The sequence below is a fragment of the Dromiciops gliroides genome, chromosome 5 (genome assembly GCF_019393635.1).
Source record: "Dromiciops gliroides isolate mDroGli1 chromosome 5, mDroGli1.pri, whole genome shotgun sequence".
NCBI classification, from domain to species: domain Eukaryota; kingdom Metazoa; phylum Chordata; class Mammalia; order Microbiotheria; family Microbiotheriidae; genus Dromiciops; species Dromiciops gliroides.
In genome coordinates, this window is record NC_057865.1 from 124107985 (window position 1) to 124135599 (window position 27615).

Sequence of the window (27615 nt, forward strand, 5' to 3'; positions counted from 1 at the left end):
GAGATCGGCTTTCGACATGGTAACATGTTTTTAGGTGATTATAGGAAAACCCAGTTCAAAAGATCTAACAAAGATTTGAGAATGTAGAATAGGAGAGGGATTGGGCCTGGACAAATAGATGTGAGAATCATCTACATAATGATATCTGAATCCATGGGAGCTGGTGAGATCACCAAGAGTAGTATAGAGGGAGAAAAGAAAAGCACCCAGGACAGAGTGTTGGGGACACTCATGGTTAGTGGACATGGCCTGGATGAAGATCTAGCAAAGGAGACTGAATAAGGAGCAGATAGGTTGAAAGCTAACCAGAAGAAAGAAAGATCATGGAAATCTAGAGAAAAGTGTGTGGTGTCAGAGGCTGCAGAGAAATCAGCAGAGGTGAGAACTGAGAAAAGGCTCTACAATTTGTTGATTTCAAAGAGAATTTGTAACTTTTGAAAGAACAGTTTCAGTTGAATGAGGCAGTAAGAAGCGAGACTATAGAGAGCGAAAGGAAAGTGAGGCACCAGCTGCAGATGGTCTTCTCAAGGAATGGAGCCACCACAGAGGGGAACAGTACAGGATGATAGCTAGTAGGGATGGGTGGATAAAGTGAGTGATTTTTGAAGATAGAGGAGCTGTGGGGTGTACTTGTGTGTAGTGAGGAAACAGCCGCTCGACAGGACGAGGCTGAAGATAAATGAGGGTGTGATTATGATAGAAGGGGAAATCTCCTGGAGGACATGGGATCGAATAGGATAACTTGTGAAAGTACAAGGGTTAGCCTTGGTAAGTGGCAGGACACTCTATTTATTTTATTTGGACTTTAACTTCTTTTTCATTGGGGACAAAATATGATAGAATTTGTTGAGTCACTATTCTATTCTGAAACTTCTTGGTTAGAATATGGAGTTTCAAGCGTGATGAAATAAACTATTTCAATTAACCTGAAGCAAGGCAATGAACTAATCAATCAGTATTGATTCTATATTCAGCTTTTGTCACCTCTTAATAACAGTTTCAATCTGAATACTGGATGGAAAATTAGAAATAGAATTTATAACCTTAACATACCAAATGCTGCCAACTTCCACAGTTTTCTGACTTCAAAGAATTTACAATGAAGAAATGAAGAAATTCATGTCAAGAAATTTAGAATCAAAACTGCTAGCTTGATCCTTATTTGTCATTACCCCTTATTAAATAAAAGCTGTTTAAAGAGACTATTCTGATGGATACATGTAGTTTCCCCTGTAGCTAATAAAGCTGTTTCTTTCACTCACTTCTCTCCTTAAAACTCTCAACCTTAGGGGAAAAAAAGAAGGAAGGAAAGAAGTAAAGAAAGAAAGGAAAAATTGCAACATCTTAAGTTTTGTAGTTTTTATTTTTTCATATTCAGTGCCTAATGGGATAAGGCATCACACTTTCCTATTGTCCTTTTCTAAGCTCCCTTACACCCTGCTTTAAACAGACATGTACCCTTTAGATGAATAAAAACCCTTCTCATTTGCTAAAAGGAAAGGAGCTCACCACCTAGTAGCTTTTTAAAAGTTAATTTTATTCTTAATTTGTTCATTCAGAGAACTAAGAATTAACTTGGGAAGAAAAAGATCTGCTCTAACAGCCCAGTCATTTTTCCCCCTTTCCACCCTCTTATTTAAGAGGCCTGCTGCTTGTAGGCTTTTTGTTCTCTCTCTACCTCTCTCTCTTTCCTTCCTTTTGAATCTCTTCCTGCTGTTCTTGTGTTTTCCGTCTGTGGGGCTCTGCTCTGTCTCATGTGTTAGCAGCTAACTGAAATTTATAAAGGGCCTACTTTCAGAAGCAATTCAGAGAACGTGATTATTGTGCATTTCTTATTGCTGCCAGGACACTCTATGGAAGAAGAAAGCTAGGAAAGGAAATCAACCCATTTGAAATGATCATGTCCACGATTGCAAATCCTTGAAGGCCTGAAATCAGAGAATTATGAAACTGAAGACCAAGTTGTTAGTGTTAGCAACTTTGGGGCACTTAGTGGAGGTTAGTATTCGTTAGTGAGGCTGTATTTTATTTATGAGTACTTTGTCGCCTTTTGGATGATGCCTTTAAATAAAAGCCCAACTTACTTGTAAGAAGATTCTGAAAGGTCAATAAAATTGTACTGTTTGAGAAAGAGATTTAAAAAAAAACACCCCAGAATTCAGTGAATCTGATTTTCTGTTTTATAGGTAGGTCAGTCTCGACTTCATTAGTCTCTTTTGTCTGAAAGTTGACACAAAGGAGAGAATAAGTCCCTGGATACAGGAATATTAATGGCAATATGCTCCACTCCTGTGTCTGCTGGGTTCCATAGGGAGTCTATACAAACCCAGATCTCTTCCATCTCTTCCATAAGTGGGTATGCTAAATGTTTTCAGATTCATTTTTGACTTAAAAAAACCCAAATTTGTCGTTGAAAGGATATAATCCGTTTGTCCTTTAAAAAACGTTTTACAGGGGGCAGATAGGTGGAGCAGTGGATAGAGCACTGGCCCTGAATTCAGGAAGACCTGATTTCAAATCTGGCCTCAGACACTTGACACTTACTAGCTGTGGGACCCTGGGCAAGTCACTTAACCCCTGTTGCCCCACAAAACAAACAAACAAACAAACAAACAAACAGAAAAAACCTTTTTACAAATGTAGTTAATTTGTGATTTAAAGGTATCATTCATCAAAGAAACAACTTAAAATACAATTTCACTGAAATAGCTAGGTGGTATGCTGGAGCATTGGGCTTAGAGTTAGAAAGACCTGGGTTACAGGCCCGATTTAGATAATTAGGTGAGTAGGGATAGAAACATCATTTAATACTTTCTCACCTTTAGTTTCTTTATCTCTAAACTGGAGTTAATCGGAGCTATAGCATTTACCTTCCAGGGATGTTGTGAGGATCAAATACTATAAGGTAAGAAAAGCACTTTACAAATCTTAGAGTCGTTTCTTATTATCTCTTCCACTGCCCCAAATTGTCAGTACTGGTGAATTGTTTGTCAGTTCTCAGATTCTTTGATAGCAGCTTTCAAAGATGTAAGGAAGAAAGGTGGTGGTACAGAAATCTGCATTACCTTGAATTGATTGTAGACATAGAGAATGTGATTATATAGATTTTTGTACTGTGAGAAGTGAGAGGCAAAACAACGAAGTAAAAGAAGCATGGGACAAGGAGCGAAGAGACCTGGGCCCTGTGAGGGGGAAAGAGCCAATTAGTAGCTCTTTGACTAAATGTGTTGTTTGACCTTGGACAAAATTCCTGTTTCTCGGGGTATCTTGGGTTCCATGTTTCTCATGTGGGAATAATAGCACTTCCCCACCTCCTTCAGATTGATTCTAGGCATTACATCTGCCAGTCACCTATTTATTGAGCACCCATTATATATCTAGGGCAATGAGACTACATTCAAATTATGTGACAAGGGCCTTTTGAGAGCAGACAATAAAGTTGGAAAGGCAGGATGAAAGAGAAAACAATTAAATGCTAAACTTTGTGGTACTGACTATAAAAGTAGTAAGAGTAATAATTAGTAAGAAATCCTGATGGGATAGAATAATTAGGGAAACATTAATGGAAGAGGTTTGTTGTTGTTTGTCCTTCATTCTCCTGTGCATTTTTTTTTTTTTTGGTGAAGCAATTGGGGTTAAGTGACTTGCCCAGGGTCACACAGCTAGTAAGTGTCAAGTGTCTGAGGCCGGATTTGAACTCAGGTCCTCCTGACTCCAGGATTTGTCCTTCATTCTCAAAGAGGACCATGACATTGGGGTGATGTCATGACTTGCACTGAACTGGATTTAAGTGAGGTAGGGATGTGCAAGGTCACCAACCTCTCCTCCAAGCAAGGGAGGGTTTGGCTAGAAGATACTCTATGTGAAAGGGCTTTGAAATGTATGGAACATTAGCTCACCCTCAGAATATCACCATCTTTGACAGGAAGGGCAGAGAAAGCATGACATTTTATAATTCTTTTAACATTTGATTATCTGAGATAGGAATCTCTGAAAAAAGGTATTTATAATTGGAATGAAATAAGTTACTGACCAGCAGAGTAAAATTATGCAGAGGAAAAGCATATATAACAATTGAGACAAAATGAAACTTTTGGGACTAAAAACTTGGCTTAAAATTACATAACCTTTATAATACTTTAGAATACTTTCAAGCAAAAATTAAACTTTGGTTGCTCTGTATAGGACCAACAATGGCTGTGGCTGTGTTCATTTAGAACAACACCTTTCAATTTTTAATTTATCAGTCCTAAATGTTATATTATTTTTTAATCAGGTTATTTCCATTCCACTTCAAAGTGTTTAATAGGTTTCAAATTAATTCTGTCAGTTTTAAAATAAATTACTTAAATTTTAGATTTATATTTTAATAATCCACATCAATTATGGTTTCTGAGGTTTGCTGTTTTCTTGAGACCCAGTGCTGAGAATATAAAATTTTAAAACTTCCTTTCTAGCTATAAACTTAATTGTAGTTTGGCCTTCAGCTGATCACTTAATATTGTTAATTACCTGTGCTAAAAGGATGGAAGAAAATGCCAAAATTACTGGAAAATATAAAATATTATTTTTAAAAGCTAGGCTTGATGTGGGATGGGTTTAGGGTCAAATCGATTGTGAGTCATCCCAAAAGAATTACAAGACTCAGTGACTCAGTTTCCCAAGTTTTATTGCAATATTGTGAGTAACCACAGGGAGAGCATCATGGAAGTGACTCTTGAATAGCGAAAGAAAAGATATTTATATTTATAGTATGGATAAATTGACTATCAGTCTCATTATAATAATCTCCACCTTAGGCAGATACAAGAGAGGGCCTATCCTAATTTGGAGTTCCTGGGGTCTTAAGCCAACCCCCTAGGTGGGTACCTTTTTCCATGGAGGTGTGTTTTGGGGGTTTACAAGTCATAAGGTGAATCTGGGGACAAATTTGGCCTTTTCTGCACATCACTTTTTGATTCCCATGTCTAGTTTTAAAATATCTTCATTTATCAGTTTGAATTTCTGTACCCTGTCTGTGTACCATTGTTATAGTTAAGGTCTTTATGACCTGCCTCTTTATATTCTTGTTATGGGTGCTTGTTTCCCAAATCTTAAGTTATCCATTAACTGGGGTCTGAATCCCTTTTAGAGCTCAGATCTAAATTAGAGCTTGGATCTTAGGTTTTTCTGTTAACCCCTTTTTTGCTGCCTACATCAGGGTTTTTTTTTCTGTGTAAAATTACCTAACCTGATAATTCTGAATGTAAAATCTCATTGCAAAATCATTTAACCTGATTTTTCTAAAAAGGAATTTGAATGGCAAATTGCAAATATAACTTGAAAAAAATTAAGTAATATAACTTTATATCCATTTCTATTTACCTGTTTTAAACATCCATCCAATGAGCAGAGTGCTGGGCCTAAAGTCAAGAAGACTCATCTTCCTGAGTTCAAATCTGGTCTCATTCATGCACTGGCTTGTGTGACCCTGGGCAAGTCACTTAACCCTCTGCCTTAGTTTCCTTAATTGTAAAATGAGCTGGAGAAGAAAATGGCAAACCACTCCAGTATCTTTGCTAAGAAAACCCCAAATGAGGTGATGAACATTTGGACATAACTGAAAAATGACTGAACAACAAAATACCCACCCATTTGTTCTAGCTGTCATTCCTATTTAAATTTAATACAGTAACAAATTCAAGACTGCAAAGTAGTATCAAAAACAAAGCATGCTTATAACTTGGGCCAAAGCTATTAAAAATAGTCTCCATTCAGTCAGCAAGTATATTCAACTTCAAAACAATTATCAAGTAATTTCATAAATCAATCTCTTGAACTCTTATAGCCAAATTTCAGATAAATTACACCTAATGAAGAAAATTAACCTGTTGTGTAATTTAAGATTCTAAATGTGGATTCTAATGTGTTCCCCCAGTTTGGGGGAAACTGACTAAAAATCACTGATAAAACGAGTTTAGGTTTTTAAGGGTTTATTGGAAAATAGAAAGAAAAAGATTGAGAACAGAATTCTAACAGCCTGGCATTCCTATCTTTCCTCAAATTTCCTGTGAAGTCCCCTGCCGCCACCACCATCAAGTCCGGAAGCCAAAAAGGCCAGCACTCTCTGCGCAGGCTCCCTTTCCTCCTTCCTGTCTCCTCCCAGACCATAGGAGGCTCCTCCAGTTGATTGGCTGGTAGACTTGATAGACAGCACCCATGAGCAAACGTCATTTCCTGACGCCAAGGAAAAGCCACAATGCCTCTGAGGCATTTTCCTCATGGTGGAGCTCTCCACAGCAAGTCTCCAGTAGGTGGCGTCATTCCAATCATTACACTGTCAGCACTTTGGGTAGATCCTCTGTGAAGGATCTATAGGGAAAATATAGACAACAATCACACTGGATGAGAAACTATTATAAGTCGCAGTGGTCAAGAGGAGGATATACCCATATCAATGAGAACATGGGTTCATATGTGTAACATGTGTGTGTATATATGTATGTGTATGTATATATATGGCATACATGTATATATACCCACATTATAATATCAGAGTATCAAATGAATATAAAACATGTCATGTGGTGGGTTTTATTCATAAATAAGTAATTTTAAGTTTATTTTTGCACTGGTATATTTTTAATCCTTAACCCATTCAGTTCATCTATTCATCTCTTCCCTCTCCACCTCCCAACTCCAACACATGTAAGAATGCACATGCAAAATGTCAGTGGAAGGTCCAAGAGTCTAGAGAGGAGTCATTTCTTTCCCTCCTTCCCTAGTTCCTAGCTTGCTAGCCAGCCTAGATGTTTCCAGATCAGGTCAGGTTGTAGCTATGGACCTCAAGAATGGATGCCAACTTGGGATTTCTCAGTTTATTGTCCTGAGTCCAGAGCTATGGAGCCCAAAATGGGAGTAATGATAAAGTGAACTAAAGACCTGTAGATTCCCATAGACCCATAATATGTACAACTACAGAAATTAATAAAGAAAGAGTGTCTTCTTGAAATAATACCCACCTTATTACTGTGGATCTACTACATTACTTACCACTAAAATAGGGTTGATTTGGCAAATCATGCCCTCTAGAAGTAGCCTTTTTAAAAATAGCTTCACACTGTTCCTTGGAAGAAGCTTCCACATTGTTTCTATCACATTTTCAAAAATTTATAGTTCATAATATTTCATGTTCCTAGTATATAAAAATTTCAAAATTGTATCAACTCTTATCCATGCATTAGGATATTCCTTTAAGTGTGTTAAGATCGCCTGAGAATTTCTCTGCTGGGCTTCTTTTCCATGGTGCAAGGAATTCAATACAGTATTGTTTAAAAGATTGAGATCCAGTTTGGGGCAGAAATCCAGCAGTTGATGAGCTAAATGACAATGTCTAAGACAATGTCTGCCAACATGGGGGATCCAGGGGGTGAAGGAAGCATACTGATCATACATTATAATCATACTCAATAGTTTTTAAACCTGTGAAACCAAAGTTTCCTCATTTTAGTAGATGGGTTACTCCACATAATCCCCTTTTAATTCATCATATCATGTACTATAACTACTCAGGAAAACAAATACAAGTTTTTTTCTTTTAAAAAATTATTTATTTTATTCTGAACTTTAGAAATAACACAAGCATTTCTATAACATAGTAAAATAGAAAAGATGATTGTACACGAAACTGCAAATTTATTATGTATAACTTGCTATTCCTTTAAAATATAATAAAGTTATCATGTAGCTTTCTTTTGTTCTTTGTTTTTCCTCTTTTCTTCTTCCCCCCTCCACCCTAGAGATGGCAACCATTAGATACAAATATGTATATGATATGTAAAACTATTCTATACACACTGCTATTTATCAGTTCTTTCTCTGGATACAGATAGCATTTTCCTTCACAGGTCCTATGTAGTTAATTTGGATATTTATAATAGTCAAAATGACTTAGTGACTCAAAATTGTTCTTAAAACAATATTGTTGTTACTCTATACAATGTTCTCTTGCATCTGCTCATTTTGGTCGTCATTATTTTGTGCAAGTCTATCCATGTTTTTCTAAGATCATCAAGCTCATCATTTTTATAGCAGAATAGTGTTCCATCACCTTCATATACCACAGGTTGTTTATCCATTTCCCAATTGATCTCTTCAATTTCCAGTTCTTTGCTACTAGAGGGAGCTGCTATAAATATTTTAGAACATATAGGTTCTTTTCCTTTTTCCCTAATCATCTTTAGAAACATATCTAGTAGTGTTATTGCTGAGGCAAAGGGTTTGGCAGTTTAATTTTTTACAAATAAAACAAATACAGCTAAGATCGGAAGGAAAGTAGAAAACTGGGGGAGATATCATAGATAGCTTCTCAAATAAATTGACAAAGAATTTTGTCAAATCTACAAGAGTACAAGTCATACCCCAATTGATAAATGGTCAAAGGATGTGATCAAGCAGTTTTGTGATGAAGAAATCAAAACAATTCATAGTCATGTGAAAATTGCTCTAAATCATTATTTATTAGAGAAATTAAAATTAAAACATCTTTCAGATATTTTATATCTGTTAGATTGGCTAATACTATTGAAGGAAAAAGTGACAAATGTTGGAGGGGTTGTAGAAAATTGGGACAGTAATTCACTGTTGGTGAAGTTGTGAATTGATCCAGCCATTTTGCAGAGCAATCTGGAATTATGCCCAAAGAGTTATTAAACTGCCAAATAAAAGATTAAAAATAGTCTTTGTTGAGATCATAAAAATGGGGAAAGGACCCACATGTACAAAAACATTTATAGCTGATCTTTTTGTGGTGGCAAAGAATTGGAAATTGAGGGGATGCCCATCAATTGGGGAATGGCTAAACAAGTTGTGGTATATGAATGTAATGGAATATTATTCTGTTGTAAGAAATGATAATAAGGAGGTGGATTTCAGAAAAACCTGGAAAGAGTTACATGAATTGGTGCTGAGTGAAATGAGGAGAACTAGGAGAATATTGTACACAGTATCAACATCATGGTGTGATGATCAACTGTGATAGACTTAATTCTTCTCAGCAATACAATGATCCAAGATAATTCCAAAGGACTCATGATGGAGAATGTACTCCACATCCAGAGAAGAGAACTGTGGAATCTGAATGCAGATTGAACCATATTGTTTCTACTTTTGTTGTTGTTGTTGTTTTTATTTTGTTTTTTCCCTTTTTATCTTTCACAGCAAGGTTAATGCAGAAATATGTTTAATATTATTGTACATATATAACCTATATCAGATTGCTTTCTGTGTTGGGGAGGGGGAGTAAAGGGAGAGAGGGAGAAAAATTAGAAACTAGAAATCTTATAAAAACAAATGTTGAAAACCATCTCTACATATAATTGGAAAATAATAAAATACTTTTATGATTTAAAAAATTGTCTTCTGACTATAATGTACTTATTTATACTGCTTCCTATTGTTTGGCATTTCTATGTTCTTACAAGTCTTTAATTCATTTTCTTAATTACTCATTCTCTTAATTATAGTTCATGTTCTTATCAATGATTTTGTTCATATTAACATGATATTTAGGTAATCTTTTGGTTGGTAGCAACAGAACAGATCAGTCATTAATGAATTAATATTAATACAAATGAATGTATTTTTTTGAAGTGTTCAGCTCCGAAGAAGTGGATATCATTTGATAATAATGAAACATTAATGGATACACAATATACTATCAGAGCCAGAGAGCTGCAAGATATCTATAACTGCATTATAATTAAAAACATCTGTGATGATGAGAGGCTAGATGTGCTGTTAACACTGAAGCACACTGTAAAGGTACTTTTCTTTTTGATTTTGGGATAGGAGGAATGTTTTGACTGGATCATAATGTAACACCCAAATATCTCAAAGCAAATAATTATTAAGGTGATGTATAGATTCATTATGTGGATGAAATCTTATTTTTATCAACAAACCCAGCTTTTCTTAAATTTGACAGATTATGGTTTTGTGGTTTTACAGTTAGTGGCCCTCTAGACTTAAGCGGTACTTTCATCTTTTTCTTTGATGAGATAGTTGTATTTAATTCAGAGCATGGCATAATATTTCATTCAGAAGTTAGAGGAGAAACGATATGAGCAAAAGACACAGAGCTAATTCCTACAGAGCCAGGCATGTGTAGAGGAGCATGTGAGTTACCAGCCCAACTGTAGTGTAGTCTTATGTGTACTGGACACATTGAGATTCATCCGTTGCTTGATGGAGTCACATATCCCTAATTTTCCTATTTATTTTTTGTGCAGTTACCTTTACTTTTCATTTCTTTTTTTTCTGCTCTGCTTATCTGAGTTGCTATTATCTTTTGTCTCATTACCATGTCTATCCTGATCACCTATCTCCTTCTTAATAATTTTCTCTTCTTTCCTGGTATTTTCTTATTCAAACACTTTCATATTTCTTTAAAAGATGTTCTGCATAGTAGATCAGGAAAGGGATCAGTAATGAAATGATCTTAATAGAGTCTGTCAAAGATCTTTTTGTCTTTTATAGGAACATGAATGTAAACTGACTCAGGACATCTTAGAATTGATTGACCGAGAGGTTGATCTTATGATGAGAGGAGTAAAAAGCTGTAATCTTGAAGGACTCAGAAAAAGAATAGCTACATTATTTCTTCAATACATTAAAACACCCTTATTTAACCCTGAAGTCGCCAGATACCTCAAGGTATTTTTCTACTTTTCCTATATTATCTTTTCTACATTTTAAGCTATAATCAACATGGAAAAATTTAAAAATGCTGCAGGGTTTTTAACACTACGAATACTTGGCAGTGAAACCTACTTAGAGGGTAGGTCTTTTAGTACATCAGTAACTAAACACTTTGCTCAGGATTAGGGGAAAGTTAGAATTAATTTGGAGTTCTTCAGTGAATCTCTCCCTCTCTCTCTCTTTTTAGCAAATTCAATTAGAAACACTATTGGCCTCCTAGAATAAGACTGTACTTTTGTGAAAATGACCAGTGAGTGCCCTTGTGAGTCGCAGGTAGTTAAAGAGACTTCATCCCTCTAGAGCAGAGGGATGAAACTTTTGGCCTACCTGAAAAAGTCCCAAGTGAAGATTGAACTAAATTAACAAAATTTTAAAAAAGATGGTATAACACGGATAATGTTAATTTGTGTTTTTTAAAGTAAGTAATTAAGTTTAAAAGGTCTCTGAACATCTGAACTAGATGTTGTTACTCCTTCATTCTCGAAGTGGACCATGACATCAGGAGGTGATGGCATGACTTTTAGTGAATTGAATTTAAGTGAGGCAGGGCTGTGCAAAATCACTAGCCTTACCAGTCTCACTCTTTCCTCCAGAGCCATCTGGGTCCAGCGGCAAGATATATGTCAGAACAACTGGAGATGGTCCCTGGATGTTTGAGGCAATTGGGGTTAAGGGACTTGCCCAGGGTCACATAGGTAGTAAGTGTCTGAAGTAAGATTTGAACTCAGGACCTCCCAACTTCAGGGCCAGTGCACTATCCATTTTGCCACCTAGCTACCCACCTGAAAGCCCATGAGCTGTATTCCATAGGCTAAGCCCAGAGGCTCTCACTCAGAGCCTATTTGCCCTTACGTAACCAACATTTATTAACAGATTGATTTATCTAGATTCTCAGCATATAACAGGATAGAAGCAGCAAGTTATTCTTGTGAATTCAGGAAGGGATTACCCAAATAAGATAATTAGGTGGACATGGGACCTCTTGGGAAAAATTCTTCATCCTTTATTCTCCATCCAGCTTCTTTGCATTTATCATTTCCACATTGTCATTGTTGAGAATGGAAGAGAGTACTGGGAATCAGGGAAATATTTTAATCCTACATGAGGAAGCATGAAATTCCCTGATCTTAATTCCTATTCCCTTCTCCATGAAGAGATACTTTATATAACACTTCAAATTATATAAATTTCAAGCTCCTGCTCTGCTCTTGCCTGGTCTCTTGAGAGAGCAGTGTTGATTTAGACCTGTAGAAGTTCTTAATCTTTTCTTTGTCATGGGTCCAGGGTAGGGAATTCTGAAGGAATAGGATAGTCATGACTCTCCTCTGTGATATTCTAAGAAGTCGACTTATACAGAGCCATTGAATTAACTTGTTTGTTAGCTGAATCATTTCCTATCCCCTACTCCTCTGAAATCTTTAAATGGGCAATTTTCCTCAAATTAATGTGACTGTTCTTATAGGTAGTCCAAACAGGTTGGTAAGGTGACTGAAATAACTGGGTCATCTAGTTGCTCATCCTTTTATTTATGCTGTCTAGACATGGTTTCATTAGAATAAGTAATGCTGTATGCTGTTGAAAATGCAGAATCCAAATTGTCTCTTCACACACACACACACACACACACACACACACACACACACACACACACACACACACACACACACAGATTTCCTAAGGAGTCAGGAGACAAGAATTCTAGCCCAGCCTCTTTCATCCATTGACTCAAAGACCATGAACTTAATTATTCTGTTTGCAAGATGGGCTTAATTTTATAATTTCCTAAGCATAGAGGGGGAAGAATTCTTCATACTTTATTAATCTGTATGTGTTTTCTCCCTAGTACCAGGTACATAGTAGGCACTCGATAAATGCTTGTTCAAGAAGAGGATCTGTTTGCTTTTTCCATTTGAATACACATTTCTTAAGACAATACTTTGTGCATAGTAAGAACTTAATAAATGTTTTGTCATTTATTCACTCACTGCAACCCCTATAATCTAGGACAATTTGCTTAATTTCTTCGAGTCTGTTTCCTTATCTGTAAAATGGAAATATTCATGCTCACCCTCTATTAAACAGAAGGTTGTTGTATCACAAAAAGTTTACATGAACGCATTTTTAAAATAAGCCATTTTGTATTTGTCTTTATTCCTAAAATAGAATGTATTTCCATATTAACCCTACAGAACTTTGTTGTTTTCTTAATCAATTGGTGACAGATTCTTTTCTCTAAAGTATTTAAGCAGTTATACTTTTTGAGACACAAATACTTTAGTTATCTATTTTTAAATATAAAAATACCTAGAGCTGCAACTATTGTTAAATACCATTTTAATATACAATCTATTAGTAATATATTGATCATTAGTGGCCTCTTATGATTTTTAAATTATCAGAGCTAGTGGTTTGACATAAGATTAAAACCTTCCCATCTTTCTACTTAGGTTCCACAAGATCCGACAAAGTTTTACAAAAATATTTACTTTTGTCGAAGTTGTGAGATGTATTTGCCATCTACAGAGTTTTCCATTTCATCTACTTCATACCATGTTACCAGATGTCGCCAGTGCTGTATGCTTGACAATGAGGCCCGACAACGTGAAGCGTTTTTGAAATACAAGTTTTTACTCAAACAGCTCTACCAATCAGAAGCTGATTATGAAGATGATTCTCAGATTGCCTACCTGATGCAGGTATGATCCTTATCTTCCATCAGTGACTGATCATAGAGATGAGTGTCTCTCTTTGTCTACACAGCATTTTGAAATGGAATGATATTTATTCTAATCAAGAACTCTTAGGAACGAGAACCAGTGCCCTTGGTTTTTTGTTTTTTTTTTTGGTGAGGCAATTGGGGTTAAGTGACTTGCCCAGGGTCACACAGCTAGTAAGTGTTAAGTGTCTGAGGCCAGATTTGAACTCAGGTACTCCTGAATCCAGGGCCTGTGCTTTATCCACTGCGCCACCTAGCTGCCCGCCCTTGGTTTTTTACCACTTCGATTGGTTGTATGTATAGCTAGAGAAGTGAGCAAAATCCTTGAACCACTTTCTTTTGACTGGAGACATGGAGACATGGCAATCTTTGTTCTATACCTTTGCATTATATAGTCTTAAGCCTCTTAGGTCTTCATTAACTTCTTCCTATGTTTTGAGAACTGTCTCTAACCCAGAAAGCCAACCCTCTAGAAGGAAGGCAGCTTTTGCTTTGTAAAGTTATGGCAATTCATGAAATAAGCTTGTTTTTCAAATCCCTACTAACATCAAGTAGAATTTAGTCTTTGGAAGTAAACTACTTAATATGTGTGGGATGCATTAATACATTGTTGTAATGAATTGCTGCAGGAAATATATTACATCTTATTCTGTATGTCTTAGATGCATTCATTTCACATGAATTAGTATTTGATCAAGACAGGGCTATTGGCAAATGATTGATTCATCTAATTATGTAAACTTAGTCATCATTGTAACAAAATATGGTCAGATAATCATAGACTTTAATAATTTCAAGGAACCTCAGAAGTCATCTAGTCCAACCTATGCCTGAAAAATAAAAAAAAAAATAATAAATAGCTTCCACAACATAGCCAACTAGTAGTCATTTGGCTGTACGTTTTCCAGTCTCCAAAGAGAGGGAACCCACTTTCTCCTGAGGTGCCCCACTCCACTTTTGTATGTCTTTGGCTATTGTAAATTTTTCGTTAAATCAATTCTAAATTTGCTTCTTTGTAATTTTTACACATTGCTTCTAGTTGTGTCCTCTGAGGCTGAAAAAAACCTGTCTCAAGGCTTCCTCTTTTTTCTAAGTGTAAATACTATTAGCTGTTGAAGTGTCTAACCAGGAATTAGGCCTCTAGTCTTAGAATTATATTAGATCATGATCTCCTCAGGAGCTGTTTTTCATCATTATATCACCAGGACCTAACACCGTGCCTGGCACAAAATAGATGTTTGGATTGACTTGGACAGAGAATAAAGATAAATGGGACCTGAATCTGAAAACCTGACCTCATTAGCACTCTATATTAATAAACAACCGAGCTCACTGTATGGCACATTGAAAAGTAAATAAAACACCAGACTGAGTTTCCTGTTGTATGTTTACATGTGTGGGTATTTGTACATCTCAATCTTAGCACAAAAGAACAGGAGCTCTAGCAGGAACATAATAGTTATCTTCAAGTTTTTAATGCAGGATTATCACATGAAAGGAGGATGAGGATCCATTCATTCCTTTATTCATTTGTAAAGGGGCAGCTAGGTGGTGCAGTAGATAGAGCATCGGCTCTGGAGTTGGAAGGACCTGAGTTCAAATCCAGCCTCAGACACTTAACACTTACTGGCTGTGTGACCCTGGGCGCACTTAACCCCAATTGCCTCACCAAAAAAAACCAAAACAAACAAAAAACATTTGTAAAGCATTTATTCACTGTTTGCTCCATGTTGAGGCCCTGTGCTTGGCATTTGGGATATAGCCACAAAACAAAAATCGGTTTCTGCCCTCAAGTAACTTCCTCTAGATTGGGGAATACAGCATTTAAAACAGAGAAATACAATATAATTTAAGGAGGGAGAAAGCACTGGCAACTAGATAATAAAGGCTTTCCATGGAAGCTAATTATCCTAATAAGTAGAGATAAGTAAGAAGTACATTCCAGGCATTAGGGAAAATCTGGATAAAGGCCTAGAGGTAGGAAATGCATGGGGAATAAAGGTGGAAAGGTCAACTTGAGCCACACTGGCAAGTTTGCCTTGGAATGCCATAGGCATGTAGCAGTGCCTCTGCATGGAGTAGATGCTTAATAAATGCTCTTCAAATGAATAAAGGAATGAATGGATTCTCACTCTCCTTTCATGTGATAACCCTGCATTAAATACTTTTCAACACAGTGAACTCAGTTGTTTGTTAATGTAGAGTGCTAATGAGTTAGGCCCCCTTTATCTTTATTCTCTGTCCAAGTCAATCCAAACATTTATTTTGTGCCAGGCACGGTTTTAAGTCTTGATGATATAAAGCTGAAAAACAGCTCTTGAGGAGATCCTAATCTAATAAAATTCTAAGACTGGAGGCCTAAGTCCTGGTTAGACATTTCAATAACAGATGCTAATAGTCACAAAGGAAACCTGATAGCAGGAAGAGATTTAGTGCAAATCTATCACCATTATTGGATATGTCATGGGAGAAATAGGTGGGGGCCGGAGTCCTTAGGTATTCCTCTTTCAAGAATTAAAACTCTCACACACAATCTGATTAGAATAAAATAGTCTTTTATTTGGGTGCTTAGAGAAAGTGAACAAGAGGGAAGTCAAAGACTTTACCTCAAGGGGAAAAATGGTTTAGAGACAACATGATTCTCTGAGATACATTTCTCCTCGAGGGGAAGGAGACCAATGCCTTTATAGAGGATAGATGGTGGGGGGATGGATGGGGTGACCACCTGACCATGGAAAGTTCCCTTTGGTGGGGGGTGGGGAAAGGCCTGAATGGGGTGGTAGACCTGAATTCTGGAATTATCTCTGTCCCCTGGCTCTGATCAGGCAGCAACCAGTTTAAACTTTAATAGTCCCTTAATTCCTCGATATGTCCGAATCCTATATCAGATATATCCGTCATTAAAAGTGGGTTCTAAAAGTCAAGTTCACAGATAGAGGGTAAGGAATGTCTTGTTAGAAAGCTAAGCAGAAAATGTTCAAACTCACTTAGCTAGTTTAGTATGAGTCAACCGGACCAAAGAAGCAAATGTGGGGTAGCTAGGTGGCGCAGTAGATAGCGTGCCGTTCCTGGAGTCAGGAGGACCTGCGTTCAAATCCGACCTCAGACACTTAACACTTACTAGCTGTGTGACCCTGGGCAAGTCACTTAACCCCAATTGCCCTGCAAAAAAAAAAAAGTACTTCACTTTATAAGTTTATTGTTTTCCATAAAATGCATTCAAAAGCATTATTAGATAATTTAAAATTTATCTGTGTCATAAAAGAGTAGGATGTACCTTTTGTAAAATTCAGGTTACAAATGAGCACACTATTAGCTTTTATAGTTTTATATGTATCTCCTCAAACTAATTCCTGCTGGTAGCAATTGATCAGTAGATGAATCAACAAACATTTATTAAGCACCTTCTTTTGTACCAAGCACTCACTGTGCTAGGTGTTCCTCTAGATTCTTTTCTAGGTTGACAAATGGTGTCACTTTTATCATTGTGCTCCTTTTACAGGGATTCTTTCTCCAGACCTGTAAGGTCACTGATATTTATGGACTATGTGTATAGGCTCTAGCTCACATCCCTCTTATATGGATAATTCTAGAAATTTGGGGGTCTTCATGACTTCTCTGCAGGTTTTACAAAATTAAGTTCCCATCACTAATGTGATTAGAGTGTTAGAGAAGTTCTGAAATGACTATTCTAGAATTTAAACTTGATGACTCAATAATAGCACTTAATAGAAACCATTTCTCATGTAGCATTGACTTCATCAATGAAGTTTGTGCACACAAAGCTACTTGGAGAAGATGAGATACTCTGGAATTTAAAGTTACTATTAAAAGTAATCAATTTCATTTAATAAAAAATGGGAAAGGAAGGACATTTTTTTTTTTTAAGTGAGGCAATTGGGGTTAAGTGACTTGCCCAGGGTCACACAGCTAGTAAGTGTTAAGTGTCTGAGGTCAGATTTGAACTCAGGTCCTCCTGACTCCAGGAACAGTGCGCTATCCACTATGCCACCTAGCCACCCCTGGACATTCTTGTAAATAGGAAAAAAAAAACTGTAGGAGTTAGAAAAGATTTTTCCCTTCAATGCTTTAAAAGAGTTATGATTTCATTTATGTGACTGTTCCTTCCACAGAGACCACAGCTTCTCCATACTTTAGTAGATAATTTCCATGAATTGCTGTGATAAAAAAAAAATATTATCTGGTAGCCAATTTTCTAGTGATGAGCCTCTTCATGCTTAACTAGGCTGGTGCTTAGGTAATGGACAGATGCTCCATTAATAGGCCTATACATTAAGGCTTTCCAGCTTGGTGGAACTTTCAAAACCTGAGTGTTACTGGCAGAACCTTCTGGAACCTAAGGTTTCCTTCACACCATGATGAGATCCAAAGGAAGGACCTTAGGGAAAGAGGACCTGGGAAGTACAGATAGAAATAAAAGGTACTCAAAAGTCCTTCCAAATGTTATATATATATATATGTATGTATTATGCATTATATATGTATATATACATATATGTATATACACATGTGCATATATGTATATGTACACACACATATATATGTATATATATGATTTTTAATTTTAAAGTTACTACTGAGGAGTTTCTTTTTTATAGAGTATTTTGCTATTGATAAAACTTTGGTTAGGCACATTAGATAACACATTAATAAATAAACTCCCACAAGTCAAAACAGCACAAAAGAATCATTTGTAGTAATGCAACCTTATACTTTAGTAGTGTACCATTAAAAAAGAGTGTGTTTTGGGGCATCTAGGTGGTGCAGTGGATAGAGCACTGGCCCTGGAGTCAGGAGGACCTGAGTTCAAATCCGGCCTCAGACACTTAACACTTACTAGCTATGTGACCCTGGGCAAGTCACTTAACCCCAATTGCCTCACTAAAAAAAAAAAAAAGAGTGTTTTACTGATCTTGAAAATGTTGTCATTCATATTTTTTGGTTCTGCCTTCTTTGTATAATTTCATACAAATTTTCTTATATTTCCTTGAATTCTTCCTATTAATTTTTCCTTGTGGTTCAATATTACTCCATTATATTCATATGCCACAAAATGTTCAGCTGTACCCCAATCCTTGGGTACACACAGATTGTATTCAAATTTTTGCTATTAATAATTTAGGGAGATTATTTTCAAAGTTACATATATATGTGAATATATGCTATTACAAATTTGGAACTTTTAATATTCTTCATATGAAAGATTCAAAGTATGATCACTGCTTATTAGTTTTGGGCTACCTCTACTGAGGTTCTGAGAATTATACCACCATTAATTAGGATCATAGAATATCAATGTTGGAAAGTAAAAATATCTGGTCCAACTTTCCACTCAATGCTGGAATCTTCCCTTGCCCTCTCAGACAATCCATTTTTTTTTTTAATAGAAAACAGGTTACTACTTTGTGCATCCAGCTGGTAGATATACTCTAGTAAAGTGTTAATCAATCAAGAGAGTGAGCCTGGTGACTTTGCACAGCCCTGCCTCACTTACATCCAATTCACTTGCAAATCAAGATGTCACCTTCCTGGTGGCATTGGTCCTCTTCCAGAAGGAAAGACAGACTACAACAATCAGTATTTCAGTGGAGTATTAGCATATTTTATATGAGTCCAATTTTCAACACAAAAGACTTAATTCATCTGATTATTTTTTCTATTGCAAAGTGAGAATAAAACACTTATTTTGAAGCTTCATAAGAAATGGGATAAAACACAAAAATGAGAATAAAATAAATATTTTGAAATTAGTTTCAAAATTATTATGCAAAGTCCTTTAGGTTTGTAATAGGCAAAATCAATTTTTAAACAAACATGTTTTTTAAAATTATTTATTTTATTCCATCCAAGTACAATTTGTGTAGTATAACTTTCATATATAATGGTAAATTTCATTTACAACAGTCACATTTATTACCTATTGGCTGAAAACATACCAGTTGAAATAAAAATGAAACCTAAGATATAGAGAAGGAAAAAATTTCTGCTCAGAGAAGGTATGTGATCATGGACTAGCCTACCTAGATTATCTGTAAGGTGCCATTATCCCTAATAGTGGGTTCAATCACAGAAAATAAGTAGCTCTATTATCATTATAATCATTTCCAATATGATGCCTTTTTGTAGGCTACCTCTTAAAACTTTTTCTATTTTGAAATTATTTGTTCTTTTCACCACATAGCAGATCTTCCTAGTAATTTCCATTTTGACACTTTTTAAAATTAGCACTTTTACTTTAAAAATGTACATGTAGCAGTTCAGCTCAGTTTCTATATTTTGACACAAGATTAATGCAACTAACTAGAAAGAAGGAAGATGAACCAAACATATACTTTGAGAATGATTAGAAATATAGAGTAGATTAAGAACTCTGATGTAGCCCCTATATTTTCCACCATATTCACTGCTTTGACAATGTGCTTTCTGACTTTTAGTAATAACTAGGATGTTCAGATTGCATTTAATATAACTATTGGATTATCTGTTACTGAAATACTATGGCAACTGGTGGACATAGGTTTTTAAAAGTTTGTTTTTTCTAATTTTGTAATTATTTTTTAGCTGATCTCAAAAGAGATCATAGGGGGCAGCTAGGTGGCACAGTGGATAGAGCACCGGCCCTGGAGTCAGGAGTACCTGAGTTCAAATCTGGCCTCAGACACTTAACACTTACTAGCTGTGTGACCCTGGGCAAGTCACTTAACCCCAATTGCCTCACTAAAAAAAAAATTAAATTAAATTAAAAAAAGGAGATCATAGGACTTAGTTTTAGAGCTACAAGAAACTTTAGAAGCCATTAGGTTCAATTTCCTTATTTTGTGGGTGATTTGCATAGGGTTATATAAGATAGTGAGTCTTAGAGGCAAAACCTGAGCCAAGTCTTAGTTTTCTGTTATCTTGTCCTAAGATATTTTAAATAAATAATGGTATAAATTTTCTCCCATATTTCTATGATGTCACAATTGATTCTGTACATGAATTCTATATTTGTATTGCCAGACCTAGTGGACTGAGATGTAAAACTATATTTTTATTCATTCATTTGAAGATGCTTATTATCAGGCAGATAAAAAAATCATTAAAAAATATTTGGGGGCAGCTAGGTGGCAAAGTGGAGTCAGGAGGACCTGAGTTCAAATCTGGCCTCAGACACTTGAAAACTTACTAGCTGTGTGACCCTGGGCAAGTCACTTAATCTCAATTGCCTCCTCCCCCTATATATATATATATATTTGAGTGTTATTTGAATATATATATATATATATATATATATATATATGTATATTTGAATGTTAGTTAACACAGAACTTAACTACTAAAAAGGTAGAATGAAAATTAATTTATGAAGAGGGAAGTATAAAAAGGGTCAATGAGTGATTAATTTAAAATCTTTGTAATAGCTCTCATGTGGACAGTCATTGTTCTTATTGTACTTTATAAGAGTCTTGCATGGCTAAGTAGGATCCAGGTAATCCAGACTGCAGGTTATGCACTGGTGCATAGAAGTCATTCATGGGAAAACATTTTTTTTCCAGAGGGCCTATTGAGAAAATAACTTTACACCTGTAATGAGCAAATTCTATTTCTTCATTTTAAAAATTAAGGACAATGGAGAAGAGATTAAAAATACAATTAAACATAGGAAAGACAAAGCCTTTATTTAAGACATGAAGAATAATAGATATGGAATTCTATTTTATATTATGGTGAGGAAAGAATAAAGACATTGAAAGAGACATAGAGTAAATTATCACTTCACTAACTTTAATGTTATTGATATTTTTACCATTAATTAATACTATTAATAATCTTTTTTGCCTTGAGAAAATGTCTAATTTTCTTTTCAAATTTCAATATGTAGTATTGAAGTAAAGATTTATTTTCCTATAAAATTTCGAATATTTTTGTGCATAAGGAAGTAACTTAGATCTTAGATAGTAATTGTAAAACTTTGAAACATCAGTTTAATTGCTGACCAATTTGAATAACTGATACTTGAATGTTGTTGAATGCCTTGTCTTTCTTTTTTGATACATTAAAGTAGTCTTATTCTTCCAAGGCAGAAGGTTATGGAATATCTCACTAGTACTAACTTTATGAGACTGATCTACACATGAATTAAAGGTATCCTTGAAGAAAATATGAGATACAAGTAGACAGAATTTTACGAATAGTATTTGCAAGTGAACCCATCTTTATAGTCACATATTGACTGAAAGGTACAGAGAATATAAAATGTTTTTTGAAAAACATAAAAACAGCATTTAATTTTGTAAAGTGAAATTCAGCTTTCAAGGCTCCAACAAGATGTATATCATGATAGATATAATAGATAAATTTGTTCCACAATTCTCTGATTTTAAGCAAGTTATAAAACAGGGATGTATATTCACCAAAATGTCACGAAAGATGTCCAGGGCAGCAGAATCCAAATGAATGGAGTCCTAATCAATGGTGAAGTCTCTTAGATATAAAAATCATTTTCTGAATATCATCAAAACCTGAATTCCTACAGAAACTCCCAAGTAAGATTCAGAACCATGAAAAAAATTGGTTTAATAGTATACACAGAAAAACCTAAGTGGATAAAAAATACCTATTGTCCAGACCCAAGCATGCACTTGAATGGATAGTACATTGAGGCAGTCACATGGTACATATATATGTCTTACATTACAGTTGAATAATGACTGAGCCCAACATTGAAGAGGAAGAAGAGAAGCAGAGTGGATTGCTTCTGATAAATTAAATAGCACTCAGGGATCACAAGTTTTTCCCCTGAAACAAGGATCCATATTTTTTAAACACAAGTATTCTTCTGATGATGCTATATAGCCATGAGTCATGAGGCAAGCAACCTCTGCAGAAGAATTTCAGATCACCCAAAGGGCAAAGGCTATGGTATAGAAACAATGACTTGCATATACGAGGTGGCATAAAAGATACCACTAAAGTGGTGTATTGCTAGAAAAGGAGGGGGGCTGATTGGGTGGCAGAGCAAGGCTTCCCCCTCCCCCTTGATTGGGCTCCCTATGGAAGGCTTTGGGGAGGACATGAATGAGAATCTCACAGGATGAAAATAAGGGAATAGATTGTAATCTGTACCAGTGAAGGGAGTGTACACACTGTTTTCCACAGATCCATTGAAATATTACACATACTTATTCCAAGAATTTATAATTCTTCCTTTTTCTCTTGGGAGGATGAAATTAAACCAGATTGGGGCAGCTAGGTGGTGCAGTGGATAAAGCACTGGCCCTGGATTCAGGAGGACCTGAGTTCAAATCAGACACTTGACACTTACTAGCTGTGTGACCCTGGGCAAGTCACTTAACCCCCATTGCCCTGCAAAAAAAAAAAAAATTAAACCAGATTTTCCATCTCTGTTAGGGGGAATAGAAAAGGAAGAGTAGATGATAAGGTCAGGAAAGAAATCAGAAAAGGACAGAGAGAGAATTGAGGAGAAAGAGAACCTCTTTTGAATCATCATTTAATTCTTTTGCTCAATGACATATTTGTGAACAGAGAAATGTGTCAGATGTTATTGTTGAGAACTAGTCCCTGGACATTTGATCCAGGCATTTGCGTCAGTACTATTGTGTTCACTTTTATAGACCAGAAAGGTTTGTTCAAGGTCACCACCGAGTCAGAAAGAATAGTTTCACTCTTTTAATGACTTGCCGTGGCTCTTCAAGCACAGGGATGGTTACTTGCCAAGGATTTCATTCTTATTCAGGTGTTGGCTGACCTGGACGCTTCCTGGGGACCCTTCCAACACTGAGACTGATTTGCGGTTCTCCAGAAATGAAGTAGTCTACCTGTTCTGTTAGCACAACATCTGTGGAAGAATGCTGGGGCATTTATAGCAGTGTTTCTGACCTGGGCTGTGTTCTCCAAACACCTAATATAAGAAGTCAGTGTGAACAGTGGCTAGTGTTGTATTGGCAAATTGCATTAGTCTTGGTTCCAGAGAGTTGTTTGCAAGGAAGGCATGATGGGAAAGAAGTGTCTTTGATTCTTAGGAATACAGATGAGTATTGGTTGGGTTTTTAAGGGAATGTACCTCCTGTGGGATCATCCTGCCTCCAGGCATTTTGTTGATGCATATGTGTTGTTCCAATGCTGCAGAACCAGGAATGTCTTCCTTAGGGACTAGTGTCCGAGGCCAGATTTGAACTCATGAAGATGAGTCTTGCTGACTCTAGGCTCAGCACTCTATCTACTGTGCTGCCTAGCTTCTTGAAAAGTATCAGGTGCTGAACAAATTCAGGGTACCTTATAGCAAATAACTGATTACATACATATTCTAGTGTAGTGTAGTAGGAAGGGTGCTGCACTTAAAGTTGAGATTTGGGTTTAAATTCCAGCCTGGACACTTGTTAACCACATGACCCCTGGGCAAACCATTTAAACACTCTGAGCCTCAGTTTCCTCATCTGTAAAGTGGGGATAATAATACTTGTAGTACAGATTTCCCAGGGTTATTTCTAGGCTCCCATAAATATGGAAAGTGATTTGTAAATCTTATAGAACTATATTAATGGGAGCTATTATTGTTATTGTGGTTATTTTAATCTTCTGGCAGAAATAATCACTTGCCCTTGGTAAAAGGGCAGGTAGGACTATAACATTGAACAAACAAGGCTGTAGAGATAGAATGAATAATAATTCTAGTTCAATATAAGCTTTGTATACAGGACAGTTCTTCTAAGTGATATATACTTTTAAAATATGCTAAAAAAACTTCAAAAATCAAACTATCTCTTATGTAACATAAAAGCTAAAGAAGCAATTTCGTCACCAGAATTCATTCTCATATTTGCTTTTATTCCTAGCTACAAGATCTCCAGTACCTGATTGAGAACATTTGGGCTTCCCAGTCAGTCCTCAGTGCCTGGGATGATCTCTATGATTTGGTCATTGTCAGATGGAACAAAACACAGGAATGGGCTCCTTGGAACTGTATTCTCCTGACTAAAGATGAAGCAGCTGCTCATCTCAGGATGAACAGCCTTGAAGAGGTAAGAAAGATTAAAGTGTAGTTTAATTAAAGATTAAAGGGCAGTTTGGGGACAATTGTTTTGATAATTTTATTTATTTTTTTAAATTTTCAATATTTAGACTTTTATTTTCCCAAATTACATGTAAAATACAAATTTTGACATCAATTTTAAAAAAAACTTTGTGTTCCAAATTCTCTTCCTCCCTCCCTCCCCACCCTCCACCCCTGCAAGAACTCAAGCAATTCAGTATAAGCTATATATGAGCAGTCATGGAAAACATTTTCATATTAGCCAGGTTGTGAAAGAAAACAGACAAAAAATAACTTCAGATAAAGGAACTAACAAAAAAATTATGCTTCAATCTTCTGTATTCAGATACCATAAGTTCTCTCTCTGTAGATGGATTGCATTTTTTATAAGACCTTCAGAGTCGTCTTCATAGCACTGCTGAAAATAACCAAGTCATTCACAGAAGATCATCTTACAATATTGCTGTTATTTTGTATACAGTACATTTCAGTTTGCATCAGCTCATGTAGGTCTTTCCAGGTTTTTCTGTATCCTGCTCATCACTTTTTTATAGTAAACTACATTTACATAGTATTTTATTTGTTTTGTTTTGTTTTTTTAGCAGGGCAATGAGGGTTAAGTGACTTACCCACGGTCACACAGCTAGTAAGTGTCAAGTGTCTGAAGCCAGATTTGAACTCAGGTCCTCCTGAATCCAGGGCTGGTGCTTTATCCACTGCACCACCTAGCTGCCCCCTTACATAGTATTTTAAAGAGACATTTCCTTAAATAAACCCATGAGGTTGATTTGATAATTTTATTAAAGTTAAAATTAATTACTTTCTAAATGCATATTCCCAAATCTTTATGGGTCGCTGTGTTTAAAGACAGTTAGCCAGTCAATCAATAAGCACTTATAAAGCAAATACAGAGAATGAAACAATTTGTTTCAAGACACTTTCATGATAATGGGGAGGGGGAGACAAGTTCATATATGGGTATATATAGAATAAATATAAAGAGGAAAACCACAAATAAATAAAAAGTAGTTAATACTGTGTCATTGTGGAAGGAGGGCACTAGTAATTGGGGGGATCAGAAAAGACTTTCAACAGAAGGTGGTGCCTAAGTTAGTCTTGGAAGATGAGAAAAGGCTAATGTAAAGTGGCGGCAAGGAGGGAGGCAGTGCATTCTGGGCATGGGGGATAGTGAGTGCAAACTCATGGAGATGGAAGATGGAAGGTCATGTGTGGGGGAGAGAGAGGAGGATTGGTCAGCTTGAATACAGAGGGAGTCCACTTTACTACCTCTGCCTCCGATTTACTCTGTGGCACAATCTCCGTTCTTACATTTATCAGCAATCTGGGAATGATATCTGTCTTTGTAGTTTTGCTACGAGAATATAACGGATGGGAAAAAACTTTCAAAATCATAAAGGGTTACTAGTTCTTAGGTGTTAAAAGCAGGTGGGGGACAGTGGCCTCACACCTAGAATCTAAAGGGGCATGAGGAGCCATCCTTTCATTTCATTCAGGCTCAGGGAGGGTGACACCTAAGGTCACACAGGTTGTCATGTGAAACTGGGTAGGTAGGATTTGAACCCTGGTGCTCTGACTCTTAAGCTAGTGTTCTTTCTTCTGGACCGTATTGCCTTCTCTCTCTTGATGTTTCACTTTCTAACGATTAAGACAACCTATGTAACCCCACCCACATCCATATATATTTTACATATAAGATCTGCCAAAGAAGAGCCTATAATCTTGAATAGTCAAGATTTTCCTACTTCTGGTTCTAAATAGTGAGAATAATTGTTTCAGTAATAACGGTTCACTCATACAGCACTTATTGGTCACCTGCCCTGTGCTAGATACTATACTAGGCAGTGAGTATATGAAGATAACAATGAACCAGCCCATGCCCTCAAGGAGTCGCCACTCTTCATGGGGACATGAGTCACTGGATCAGGAAAGGCCTCCTGTAGGAGGGGGGACCTGAGCTAAACTTTGTAGGAAACTAGGTGTTCTAACAGGAGTTGGGGAGAGGGCGGCAGGCGGGGTGGGGGGTGGGGCCCAGCCCTTGTGAAGGCCCAGAGATGGGCTGGAACACACTGTGTGAGGAACAGGACAGATGGTCAGTTTGGCTGGACCATGGGGCCTGGGAAGGGGAACGAAGGATAATGAGGCTGGGTCGTACAAGGAGCTCTTACACAGATGTCTTCTGGATCTACTTCCTCCATATCTGCATGAGTCACCACGCCCTTTGTAGTAGCTAATGTGATTCTTTTGCATGTCTTAAAGCTCTCTTTAGGACAGCTCTTCATAGGGAGGCTCCGCAGCTGAACAGGCTTGAGATGCAGCTCGGGATCCCTGGTTCAGATCCATCCCAGACCCACAGTGGCGCAAGTTCTGTCTGTCCTTTCTTTACCCAGGGTACATTAAGACAAATAAATCTGAAGAGTCCCTAAACGACTGTGCTGATGGGTCGTTTTAGAAACCCAGGATGAAATCAGCCCCACAGGATGAATTGTTTTCTTACCCTTGGGGGCAATCTCTTTTAAAAGTGCTCTGGAGATTCACATTTTATACCAACATTCACGCAGCAGATGAAAACAAAATGAAAACATCCCAGAATTGATTGAACGGTGAACACTCCCCTATGATGGGTCTCAATGTATTGAGAATGGGATTGCTGTAAATGAAAAAGAGTTATAAATATGAATCCTTGAATCTGTTCGCCTGAGGTTTAGTCATTAAAGGAGTACCTGAAAATGGAGAACATTGTAAGTTTTGTTATATTACAAAGACACGTTGCACTTTAACTGGCAATCATTGTGATAGAATATGAATTTAGTATAGTCACCGAGGCTCAGGCCCCCATTATTCATTTGCTTCCTGCTCCTATAAATGATAGAAGCATGGCAAAAAAGAAATAACATTGATTGTTTCCAAATCCGAAGTCAGGGATGAAATTGGCAGAACATGTTGATGAACAGATTTGACAGGTCCCTGTTGATTTCCAAGGGAACTCTTTCCCTGAAGACTCGAGATGAGAGCCTAGAGGAGAAGATTCATGCATTGAAACAGAAGGAAGTTGGGCTTCTCAGCAGCTGAGATGCATTCTCTGCCCACC

The 27615-nt window shown here is 36.6% G+C and overlaps 1 protein-coding gene across 1 annotated transcript in view; it reads left to right on the top strand.

Moving 5' to 3' along the window:
* Positions 1-27615, top strand: part of IQUB (IQ motif and ubiquitin domain containing) — an 87624-nt gene that overhangs the window by 53667 nt on the left and 6342 nt on the right. The window contains exons 9-12 of the mRNA XM_043968461.1: positions 9631-9801; positions 10516-10692; positions 13185-13433; positions 24310-24495. Coding sequence (XP_043824396.1) covers positions 9631-9801; positions 10516-10692; positions 13185-13433; positions 24310-24495 — 783 coding nt within the window. The remainder of the gene's footprint in view (positions 1-9630; positions 9802-10515; positions 10693-13184; positions 13434-24309; positions 24496-27615) is intronic.